Source organism: Fukomys damarensis, unplaced genomic scaffold, assembly GCF_012274545.1.
Source record: "Fukomys damarensis isolate Sample0158 unplaced genomic scaffold, DMR_v1.0_HiC HiC_scaffold_24, whole genome shotgun sequence".
Lineage (NCBI taxonomy): Eukaryota > Metazoa > Chordata > Mammalia > Rodentia > Bathyergidae > Fukomys > Fukomys damarensis.
In genome coordinates this window covers 56,283,768-56,296,410 of record NW_022900936.1, presented here as the reverse complement: position 1 = coordinate 56,296,410, position 12,643 = coordinate 56,283,768, and the positions used below count along the sequence as shown (strand labels likewise).

The 12,643-nt window shown below is 38.8% G+C and overlaps 1 protein-coding gene and 1 pseudogene across 9 annotated transcripts in view; both read right to left on the bottom strand.

Moving 5' to 3' along the window:
• Positions 1–12,643, bottom strand: part of Phldb2 (pleckstrin homology like domain family B member 2) — a 243,915-nt gene that overhangs the window by 59,218 nt on the left and 172,054 nt on the right. For all 9 annotated transcript variants that reach the window (XM_010630144.3, XM_010630145.3, XM_019208339.2 and 6 more), the window contains one exon: positions 1,604–1,987. In XM_010630144.3, coding sequence (XP_010628446.1) covers positions 1,604–1,987 — 384 coding nt within the window. The remainder of the gene's footprint in view (positions 1–1,603; positions 1,988–12,643) is intronic.
• LOC104866286 lies at positions 4,379–5,091 on the bottom strand (annotated as a pseudogene).

Sequence of the window (12,643 nt, the reverse complement as noted above, 5' to 3'; positions counted from 1 at the left end):
AATTAGAACATGTGGCAGAATCTGTTTGTTTACCCCCAGTAGCTTTCTCTTCAGCCTTCCCTAGGAGGAAACCTGTCCCTAAAAAATGGTCTTTGGTGAGAGCACATAGCTCAGTATTTTTGACAAAAATTAGGCAAATACACAAACTTCCTTGAATAATGTTTCATGTAGTAAGTTACCAGTAGAATTTAACACCATGATTTTTTTTCCCACAATGAATCTTTATGTGTCCTTTTCTTGTAACAAAAATTAACTAATGGACGTTTTTCACTGTCCTTGTCCTGTCGCCACTATTGCTACAAATCTCAGAGTAGAACTTAATGGTAAGAGTTACTACTTAATTAACCATGTTCATTCTTAAGCAAATCAATTTATCTTAAATGTGTGGTGTCTGGATTTTTACTCTGATTTTGTTGTTCCAATTTTAGTCTAGTAAAATGCATATGTAAAGGTCTCTGAATCCCATTTAACAAATCTTCACATTTGGAGGATATTTTAAAATCAACATACAATGAAAAACACAGATAATAATTAGGACAACAATAAATACAACTGTCACATACCCCCTCCAAAGTGACATGAATAAAATCAATAAAAAGACCACTTATGATGAAAAGACTGATTTGCTTACAAGTAGGTATTACTATTTAGTAAACACAAGATAAATAAAACAGCTTCTTAAAAATGGATCAAAAATTACAGATAGCTGGGCATGATGGAGCACGCCTGTAATCCCAGCACTCAGGAGTCTGAGGCAGGAGGATAACTGTGAGTTCGAGACCAGCCTGGGCTACACAGTGAGTTCCAGGTCAGTCTCAACTACACAGTGAGACCCTGTCTCAAAAAAAATACAGATAACATCAAAATATGAAAATAACGCCCTACTTTATATATAATGATAAATTGAAACACCTATCAATTTGGCAAATTGAAATATTTTGTTAGTATGTAATGCTGAGTCTATGGAAAACAATGTACAAAAGTGTCAGCTGGAAAAACAGTCTTTTGGGAACTATTAAAATGAATAATATACAAACTCCTTGACCTAGCAATTTCATGTTAGGTAAGTAACACTACAGATGCATTTGTACACATGAGCAAAAATATGTATCCTACAATTTTGGCTGCAGAAAAACTGGAAACAACTTACAAACAATAGAATTCTAACCTGCTATTAAAAAGAATGATACAGAGCTGTGTGCACTAATACACAAAGAATTCCAACACATTCAGTGTTTATACAACCCTGTGTATTTATATGTGTGTCTATACCTACAATACATAGCTATATATGCACAGAAAATATTAAGAAAGCAGGTAGAGCATTTAATGTTGATTTCTCAACTGTACTACAGAGAAGAAGCAGGAAGAAGAGAAACTTTTTCTGCTCTTTCTCGAGTGGCTACGGTATTTTTCACAGCCCAAACTGGTTACTTTATAGTAAACACCCTAGTTTGCTGTACCTTGTCAGGCTAATTCTCTCTTAAATTGAAGCTTTTCCTGAGAACAGTCAAGAAAATTTACATAATAAAATGTCTAGCTGCCAGACCAAAACACTCAGCAGCCCTAGGGGCCAAGTCCTGGTCTCTGCCCCCAGCATTACCTTTGGTAGGATGCTTAGGTAAGAGGACTCGCTGGCAGCTTTTAGAAAGCTAGAGGTGGATGGTGGTGGGGTCCTGGTGAGGTCACTGAGCAGGTCATCGTTCCTGATGCTCCTGGTGGCGATAAGGCTGGCACTGCTCTGACTGAGGCTTCCACAGCGCGCCAGGTCAGCATCGTGGAGCGAGCCCTTCTCATGGCACCGGTACCTTGCGTCAGGGCAGCCCAGGGCCTCTTCAAACACAGACTCCTCATCAGAGAGCTGCAGCTTCTCCAGTTCCTTGTTGATTTTCTGCACATCTGCCACGGTAGTGCCCGTGGACAGGCGGCCATCAGGCTTGGTGTACTCGGCGCAGAGACTGAGGATGGTCTCCAGACGCTGTCTCTCCTGGGGCACAAAGGGGAGGGCAAGGTCAGCGAGCTTGTGAGAAAGGAGATGACTCTGAACAAAAAGACTGAAGAAGCCAGCGTTTTCATCCATGTATCTACCAACCTACACTCAACTGGGGACAGTTTTCCTTCGTCTTTCATGGATGCATCACTTAGGGGTCCAGGCGGAACGTCTGCTTTCTTTATTTTTGTGGTTAAAAGAATGTCTTTTTTAAGAAAACCATTTTAATTCTCCTAAGTTCACCTTAATACTAAATAGGATAAGATGCTTAATAGCTATAATTCAACACTGTATTCCAGTTTAGTCCTTTTCAAGGAGCTTGCTGTGAACTCGTTTGTATTTTTTTTTGGTACCGGAGATTGAACTCAGGACCTTGCGTTTGCAAAGCAGGCTGCGGAACCACTGAGCTAAATCCCCAGCCCCTGGGTCTGTATTTTAATAGAAGCCATGAATCAAGTATTTAGATAGATGTAGCTAACTACAATGGAAAATGAAAATTTATAGATGTTTTCTCATGAGATCAGAGTGAAAAAAAAAATCTAACAAAGGATATGATAAAAGTTGGTTTAGAAATAATTTATCAATAGGCATTATACCTTTTTTTGGAACAAGTATAATTTACACAAATCATACGTCTCTTTCTGTCAAATATTAACATGCTCATAGTAATTTTTTTTTAGCTGAAATAGTCTTTTAGTTGTGAAAACCATTTTTGGCTACAAATAATAAACTTTATCAGAATTTAACACAATTTACAAATGTCCTAAGAATTCATAAGCCACATAATATTTTAAGTAGAAAAACACTAATTTTAAAAGTTTGGTACTGTTTCTATGGTTTGTATGTATTAACTGGTCTCTTCATAAGAAACACAGCTGAAAATCGATCCTATTAAGCATTGTAAAACAAAGGCAAAAGCTAATCAACTTTTAACAAAAATTGTATACAACACTTCCAAGTATCAAAGATATTATTTAGTGGTTAACTGCCCGGTACAAAATACTAAATAAAACACATTTCCTGGATTGTTTTCCATTTGCAGCCTCTCTGTTATCCAAAATAAGGATTTCTTCCTTTTTTGGGGGGGGGGGTACCGGGGATTGAACTCCAGTCCTTGCGCTTGTAAGGCAGGCCACTGAACCACTGAGCTGAATCCCTGGCCCCAAGGATTTCTGATAATAAAACCTGCAGTGTAATTTATTCAGTGTAGAACACTCCATCTCCCCATTCGGTACTTAATTTTCTCCCCCAGTGACCCCAGCGTGGAACCACATTATTAAAAGCATTAAGTAACTAAGATTTATGCTTCAGATTAAGACATCATTTGAGTAATTTCAAATGATGTACAGCTCCTCATGTAAAAAGGATGCTTTTTGGTCACAATTTCTTAAAAAAAAGTTATATTCAAATAACCTGACCTATTATGCCTTAGCAATTACAAAACCATGATTTTGACACATGGCAATTTATAAGTTAAGTAAATGTGAACTGCTATAAGATGTGAAGAGCTGTTCTTCTGTTTAAGTGTTCAATTTAAGAGTGCTGCAAAACTCAGGTAATGACTGTATTTTTTTTAGTTAGCATAACCAGCCCACGGTGTGCTAAGTCATAAAGTACAAACCCAGTGTAGGTAATCCCTTTACTAAGTTACAAAACTTTTGGCAAACCAATACAGTACTCTTTAATGCAATAAAATAATATTTCTGTTGGAGTCATATATTACTTCAGTGATAAATTTCACTCCAAAAGTATCATTTAGGTACCAAATCAAAACACTGTGGTTTCTAACAAAGCAAGTTATTTTATACAAATTAATGTCTTTTACAACTATACAGTTTCTTCTTTTAAAGGGTGCACAATTCTAGCTTGCAGCAGCAGCAGCAGCAGCAGGGCAACTGTGCATACTAAAGGGTGGCTCTGTTTTGTTCTGTGGTTGGTCCACACCCAGGTGATGTCCCAAAGCCCCAAAAGCTTTAAAACTCGACCTTAAGAAGACTCAATGTCCATACCAATTTTTTTTCCAAGTACTATTTAAAAAATGGTTACATTTTCATATAGATACTGGAATCCTAACAAGTAGTCCTCTCAAGTCATACTAACGTCAGATGATCCCTGTGATTTAGAACCCCTGTACCTTTCTTCTTCTTCTTTTTTTTTGGTACCGGGGATTGAACGTGGGTCCTTACGAGGCAGGTGCTGGAACAACTGAGCTAAATCCCCAGCCCCCCTGTATCTTTCTTTTGATAAAAATCACATAGCCTCACTCCAGCTTATCAAAAAAAATTCTACCAGAAATATAGTTGTTTTTTAAATAACAAATAAATATACTGTCAGCTTGGAGAGACCTGGGGGATCTGGTGCTAGATACCAACTTTCTTTACCATTTCTCTACAATGTGGCTGCTGCCATTGGAGTCCTTGTGCTTCCTCTTGCTGAAGAGGCCAATTCTTCAATCTCAGCATTTAATTTACGGATTACCCATTTCATTGCTTCTCGGCCTTTCTTAGCATCGGAACATATCACGCTTGCCATCAGGCCTTCAAGGTAACTCCCTAGGATGACTCCTTTCCCTGTGGTTATGACCTCCTGAGTCAAAAACCAGTTTTTTCTGGGTCCTGAGGGTGTGCTTTGTATGTAAGTCTCTCACCTACTGAAATTATATTTGTAAATGATATATTAGTAGATTCAAGTTCCATTGTTTTTTCTACAGGACCAACTATAGAATATTCTTGAACATATGTTTTGGTTCTTGCTGCACCAATAATCGTTCACCAGAGCAACTGTAATCTAGCGGTCATGATCAGACCAGTGATGGACAATCTTTTTGGTCTCAAGTTGAGACCTCACAATGGAAGGCAGTCCCCACTCTGTGCTGAGAAGTCTGTGGCTGCGCAGCTTTCCAGAGGGATCTATATGTGCAGCACATCAATTCCAACCACTCTGGAGTTCGTAGGGTTTGGGTATTTCTACATCGCAACTGTTGTTACAGTTTCCCAGGGGTGGTCAAACATGTGCTCCAAAGTCCAGATCTTCTTGGTGCCCATGGCCTGCACTATGTCACGTGACCTAAACTCATGTCTGGCTGTTACCTTCATCGGCATTGTCTATCGCAGGTGGATCTATCATCACTTAGTAAGCCTTCTCTTGATGTATCAAATCTCCAAACACTTCAAAGATTTTTAAAATCTCTACTGCTCATCCATCTTCCTCCTGCCTTCTATTTGCCTACCTTCAAAAATACCTAGCCCAAAGACCTGGGATTTAGCTCAGTGGTTCAGTGCCCAAGGACCCGAGTTCAATCCCTGGTACCAAAAAAAAAAAAAAAACCCAAAACACTCATGCTTAAAATTAACTCTCTAACCTCTCACAGAAATAGTTACATACACAGAGACATTAAAAGGTATTTATAGAATCTTTTAATTTTAAAAAGACATGTATTTCTTTACTTTTTAAAAAAAAAACCTAGTCCTTTTGTTACTACAAACAACACTCATGCTTAAAATTAACTCTCTAACCTCTCACAGAAATAGTTACATACACAGAGACATTAAAAGGTATTTATAGAATCTTTTAATTTTAAAAAGACATGTATTTCTTTACTTTTTAAAAATTACTTCAGAATTTTCAAAGTTTTTATGCTTGGCCATTGTGTAAGTCTTTCCCACTAGTTTCTCATAGGAATGACTACAATTATTAAAAAGTATAAATGTTGCACTAGAACGAAAACCACTTCATGTCAAGTCCAGATAGAAAGACATCAGTGTTGCTCAGATTCTGAGATCATCAATGTTTGATTCATTTAGCTAGAAAATAAAGTGATAGTTCATTTGTTAAAAAAAAATCTATCTATCTCCATAGGTATTGATGGCTATAATAATAGAACCACCAGTTGGCCCCTCGTCAGACTCCCCATACAAAACAGGTAGACATTTATAGTTTTTAACTTTAAGTAAATTCATTACATTTTGAGCAACAGCAAATAACTTACAAAATGCTTCTCATAAACCTAGACGACACTGCTTGGGATAGGGAACCACAAACACCTTTACCTTTCACTTTAATTCCAATGACAAAAGTGAGAAAACAACAAACAAATAAAAATAAACGATAAAGACCATGTGTTGTAATTACATTTACCACATTCAAAAGAGACTTCAAAAGCTTCCATAGAAAAATACTTTTCAACTAGTTATTAATCATAAAATAGGAACATATCACATAGTTCTAGGCTGCTGTTTTTATTCCAGTTGTAGCTAATTTGTAAGACAAAATTCAGTTTTTTGTTAGTTGAGAGAGTAACAAGAAGAAAAGCAAAAAAGAAACAGACCAACAAACTCCTTGGTTTTCATTAGCTACATTAATTAAATGACAAGTATATCTGACTTATACCCTTCTCAAAGCGGGCAGCAGCTTGATCAAAAAGACCACTCACTATACTCGTTCCCATAAACTCCCACCTCCCTTTCACTGCCTGAACATCTGGACTCCAGCCGCGGCTCCGTCTTCATGGCCCCCTTGCAGGATAGGCAATCATAGCTACAGGACCTTGGCCCCGGCCTCCTCTGCTCCCTGTCTATCCAGGAGCCTGGTGCTTATATAGGTCTGCAGCTGCCACCACCTGCCAAGCCCTACCCATCTCAGCTTTATAAGTAGGGAGTTGGGGGACACAGCATTTATTGCCTTATTTTAAACGTCTCCAACAATGATGAAAGGACCACATGGGAATATGCAAAAACATGCTGCAAGGGCATGGGTAAGGGGAGGGACAGGGACAAAAAGTTATCTTACCCCTTCTCTGCAGTTGTTCCCATATTAAAGGTTAATCTCCAAAGAGTTCTCTTTATTCTAATTAAGCAATTGAAGCATCTAGACTCAGTCTATACTAATCTTCACAGATCATAATATGTTTATATCAGCCTTGCTATGTATACCTTTGCAATTATCTGAAAGTTGTCAATTTTCATTTGTCAGGGCCCCAGTGAATGGCACTGTTGTCAAAAGCAAGAAAGTTACTTCTGCCTAGATTGGAACACATAGCAAAATTCCTCTAGATCGCCTTCCCAAAATAGCTTCTTTTGCTGCCAGCATTATTGCTTAATTCCAGAAGGAATAAATGGTCCCATCCATCCTTAACATGACTGCTATTTCAGACAGTGAAACAGCATTCAAAGGCTTGTGAGCAGGAAGTTTGGTCTACTGGTATGTGTCTCTATTCTTACAATTCCATTCGCAGCCAATCTGTCTAGCCTTGAATCACATACACATGCAGCACTGCTGCCCACAAGCATAAAAGAAATTCAGACTGCCTACACACACTGGCCCCAAAAAGATAAACCAAAGAAAAAAACCCATGTTGAGAAGAACGTCAAAAGAAAGTCTGTAAAACATTTCAGAGAGCGCTTCAAGAAGCCTTTTAAGGAAAATTCTGAAGAGTTATCCTCACAAGATAATCTCTCTGTCTCAATTCTCTTCATTCTGCTGTCTTATTCCTTCCTGTTCATCACATCACTATCCTCTTCACAGCATGATCCAAAGTCAGCGAAATTATTTCAGACCAGGACTCTCTGAGAATCAGACAGCACTGTTAATTATCCTGGGGCACCAGGTACAAGCTGGGATTGGTCCTGACACTGAAATGCATAGCCTAAACTCACTCTCCCTGGAAACGTTGCTTTGTGACCTGCAAATTCGGGAGCCTGTACTCTTCTGGGTCTGAAAGCTTAGCCAGTTTTCCAAGTCAGTAGTCTACTGCTCATTTTCTTGAAATGCCACCTAATGCAGAGCCTAAATACCTAAATGACGCAAAATATTGGTGCTAATGATTTAGAAAGTAAGTTACTTTGAATTTACTGAAAGTTGTATTTTTAGTTTTCACCCTTCTTGTTTCCTCTTTTCTCCATCTCTATAGCCTACATTTATAAAAGGTAGCTTTGAAGGGAACACAAGATCTTAGAAAATATACCTGGAAAATTTGGTGTGCATTTTTCTCCTTAGAGCTTAAAACACATAGGAGACTTGTGGGTTGGGAATATGTTTTTTGACTTTATATCTTTCCTGTTCAGAGGAAGGTGTCTGACTTTGACCCACTGAAGCTTGGCTACCCTCCTCTCCTAAACTATGTAGTCTCCCTTGAGACCAACACCTCTGTTCTGGCCACGGGATTGTAAATATACTGCATAAACCAATTATGCGGAACACCAACCCCACACATCTAATCACAAGTGAAGCCCTTGTTAAATACTTGTCATAATTAAATATGTTGAATCATTTATCACATGCAACAAAAAGGGTCAACTGTTAATGGATAGGCATGGTTTAGTTGAAAGGAGACTTTTCTCTTGTTGAGACCTACTGGGACTTATTAGTGTGGCTTTACTTTTCTCCTCTGTAATCCTAGGTATTCAATGCCTCCATAATTTTCAGTTCAACCAAGATCTATTAAGTCATTGCCTACTAATGTGCTGGGGATGTACAGATGAAAAGACAGAATTTGTATCCTCAAATCTTTAACAATAGGCACAAATAAATAGCCAGGCATGGTGATGCATGTCTATAATCCCAGCTCTTGGGAGGCTAAGGCAGGACGATTGCTGTGAATTCAAGGCTAGCCTGCACTATACAGTGAGTTCAAGGTGATCCTAAACTACATAGTGAGAACCTGTCTCAAAAACAAAAATAAAACAAAAAGAGACACAAATAAATGTTCAGTTACAGAGACAGTAATACCACAGGTAATAGGGAGTCTATATCAAAACCCTAAGAATTCAAATATGGGAATGCAATACATAAACATAGAAAACGTGTCCTTGAGGAAACACATAAGTCCGTCTGGTGTACTGGGACCATGTGTGAGCAGGGCGTTTCCATGAAAGAACCTAAAACTAAGGAATACCAGAATATGCTCAGAGACCAACATCTAGAATGAGGCTGGGGCAAGGGCTGGGAAAGAGGGAAGAGGTTCCTGCACAAAAATGGGCCAAGAGTCTTCCTCTTTATATCGGAACTCAAGTGATCCCAACAGCTCCAAATATTCAGAATAAATCTGTAGTGTGTACCAGCAAGAGTCACAAACCCTGGGCTAAGTACCCAGGACGTCCAGTAGCCATCAACACATGCTGCTGTCTCAATTAGGTGGGACGGATAGGAGGAAAAAGAAGCAACAACTGAAAATATTTTATGTTGATGTGTTTGTTTTTAAAGATAAATTTCTTGGACGTAATAGCTGGGTTTATTATAATCTCTTTCTGGGCACTGGGTAAAATGGCTCTTCTCTCCCACCTCCAAACTAGACATGGCCTTCAGACTTGTACTGGCAAATGAAATATGAATAGCTGCGAGTTTCTTTCTCTCCTGCATGAACAGCAGGAATGAATCACTGCATGTCTCGCTTTGCAACATCAGAGAAACCTTCTAATACTCGGGCTCTATCAGCCCGAGTTCTGAGTGAGGAAATGTGAACTAGAGGTCTCTCAGTGTACCCACACTGGCCATGAAATGTGAGGGAGAAATAGATCTGTGCTGTTTTCAACCTCTAGGATATATTTTTTCTCCTACATAAACTTACTATGATTGATAAACTGAGCTTAATTTTAGGCTGAAAACCTCCTGAAACTTGGAGAGGAGAGATTCAAAGATCCTACTGAAGAATGCTTAGTTAGTTACACTGGGTTATGTTTCACGTCCATTTTATCCACCCCTCCAAAAGCCTCACATGTTGGAGTCTAGTTGCTGAAAGACTTTGGGGAAATGACTGGATCATGGAGGCTCTAACAAGAGATCACAATCTGATGGCTTTATTGGGAAGTGAAACAGAGGGTGAGGCATAGTTGAAGGGTCTGGATCACATGAGCAACTATTTGGGTGGTATCTTCAAAATATCCCTTCCTCTGTGTCTCTTTTTCTCTTGCTCTACCTTCAGCTGCCATGAGTTAAGCAGCCTTACTTCTCCACACCCTTCCATCACGATATTCTGCCTTGCTTCAGGTCCAGAAACAAGAGAGGCAGCTGGCCATGAACTGAAGCTCTGAAACTGTGACTCAAAATAAATATTCTTCCTTGAAGTTATTTTGTCACAGTGACAGAAGCTAACACACTGTGTAATAAAGAATTTGGCTTTATCCAAAGAAAGGCCTGGCCTTTGCCACTTATTGCTGGAAGGAAATCTATGGCATATTGAAATGGAGTGTCTTTATTTAGGGGAGGTCCCACACCTGATCATCTTAGGGCGAAGGGTGGCCACTCTAAAGTAATCAATGTGACTTAGGGTGGAAGTCTTGGGTCATGGGGTATCAGCAACCTGGAGACTAAGCAACACATGCGCTGAGAACCATACGCACCTCTTCTCTCGCGTAATGAAGAATATCCACGTACTAAGGAAGAAATATGCAAATAACTGGGACAATACTTACCAATTACTTTCTCTCCTCAGCTGCACTAAATACAATGAAATAAACACGATGCCTAGGGAAATCAAAGTCATCTGACTTAAACTTCCTGGACCTTCTTCATCTCTCTGTACTTATCTGGTCCTCCTGTCTTCAAGGTACTGAAGTAGCTAAAAGCATAAATTTGGATTTTGAATCCTGGTTCTGTAACTATCCATATGTCCCTAGGAAAGAAAGATTTCTGTGTCTCCGTTTCTCCATGTATAGAAGAGGAGGATGGCGGTATCTATAGGGTAAAATTGTGGTGAGGCTTTCTGCCAAGTTGCCATAGTAACTGGGCAGGAAGGAATCTTTTCAGTCTCTCACAGTCAATTGATTACTCAATCCCCACCATCAGAGATGCACTCGATACACAATATATTTCCACATTAAATCTGATGGAGTAGCTTCTAGAAACAGCTATCCTCCAAAAAACATTCTCCCAACCAGTACCCATACTTCATCCCTGACCTAAAAGTCAGGTTTCTATTCATACTTTAGACTTGGCTGCACCTTAAACTGCAGAAGTCATGAGTGCCCCACCTTGCCAAGTTCATGCATCATCCAAATACCTGAGGAGCTTATCATTCCCACCTTTACAAAGGGTCAGACAAGATTTCATTCTTTTAATCTCTGCTCATAAATCAGTGCCCACATTCTTGATTATTTCTCTATTTCCTTTGTGGAAATACCTCTCTTAGACCCACTTGCCTCTAAGACTGTATCTGGCTGTGCCCTTGTTTTAGAAGGTGCTTGTACTTTAAAAATAGATATAAATAAAAAATGATCATACATTTATTGAAAGATTCAATAAATGTACTTAATATATTTAATAATATATTATAAAATTATATAAATTACATAGAATTTATACATACTGAAGCAATGCTTGTTTCCATTTTCATTTGTATCAAACATGTCTTAAAGCAACAGAACTTGGTTTAACTAATCCTGTTAATTTTTACCCAATAATTTTTTGAGCTTATCTTTGCCACCTAGTTATTTAATTGCATTCATAAGGCAAGTTCAAGTTACTTGCTGACAAGTACCATTTAATTAGAACTCGTGGTATATTAGTCCTTTTCTCTGATGATTTTTGGCCTCATTTTGCCATTTAAAATCAACCGGTAGACATGTGAGTTATGAAATGTTTAATGTTTTTTAAAATACTAAGGTCAAAGGTGGACTATTCTAAAATATTGAGATATCCTTTGAAAGGAAATACCCACTGTGAGGTGAAACAGGTGAGGCATAGTGGAGGGAGTGGATCATGGGGGCGACCACTGGGTGCTACCTTGGAGACATCCATTCTCTTGCAGCTCTTTTCCTCTCTACTTCCATTTGCCCTGAGTTCAGTAGCTGTGCCCTTCCCCACTCTTCTGTAACAATTTAAGAGGAAAATATGCATCTCCCTATTGAATCACTGGCAAAACAAAATAAAAAAAGGAAATTCATGTGCTCAATATAACCACATGGCATTTATACATAACATCTAAGAGAAACATGACAGGTGTTTTTACTCATAGGTGGACAGTGTATCCAAACAAAACTTACAGGGTACCTGATCCCCTTCTTGTAAAGAAATTTTGCTATTGGTCTACAACATTTAAGAAAACACAACAAAGTCCAACAAGACTGTTGTCTGTTTACATCTTTATGGGGCCTAAATAAATTTCAGGTCTTATTGTTTCTTCTGAAAAAAACAATCTGTAAAACAACAGATTAAAATATGCTTAGACAATGATGAATGCAACTATACAGTATACCTAAAATATACCAATAAACTCAATGAGAAAAAAAATAAAATGAAAATGAATTTACTTATAAAGGGAAAAGAAAAAAGGAAAATAAATAAACAAATAAATAAAATATGCTTAGAATTTTATATAATACTTTGTTCAACCAAAATCAGTGCATGAGAAATATCGAGACTTTTACCTAAATCTTCACACTTGAAAATCCATTCAATCATAAAAAAAGTAAAGATTTTTCTTTCAATGCCTAAAGAAGTGAGTAAAGATGGAGGAAAGCCTACATGTAAGAAAGGAGAATGGCTGCCTGCCTGCCTGCCCGGCCTGCGCGACAACAGACCCAGGAAGGCCCCAAAGACCCCGGAGGGGGTTTCTTCAGCTGCCTGCCTGCCTGCCTGCCTGCGATCACCCGGCGGCGTGCGCGCGAGCTCCCGGCCTGCGCGACAACAGACCAGGAAGGCCCCAAAGACCCCGGAGGG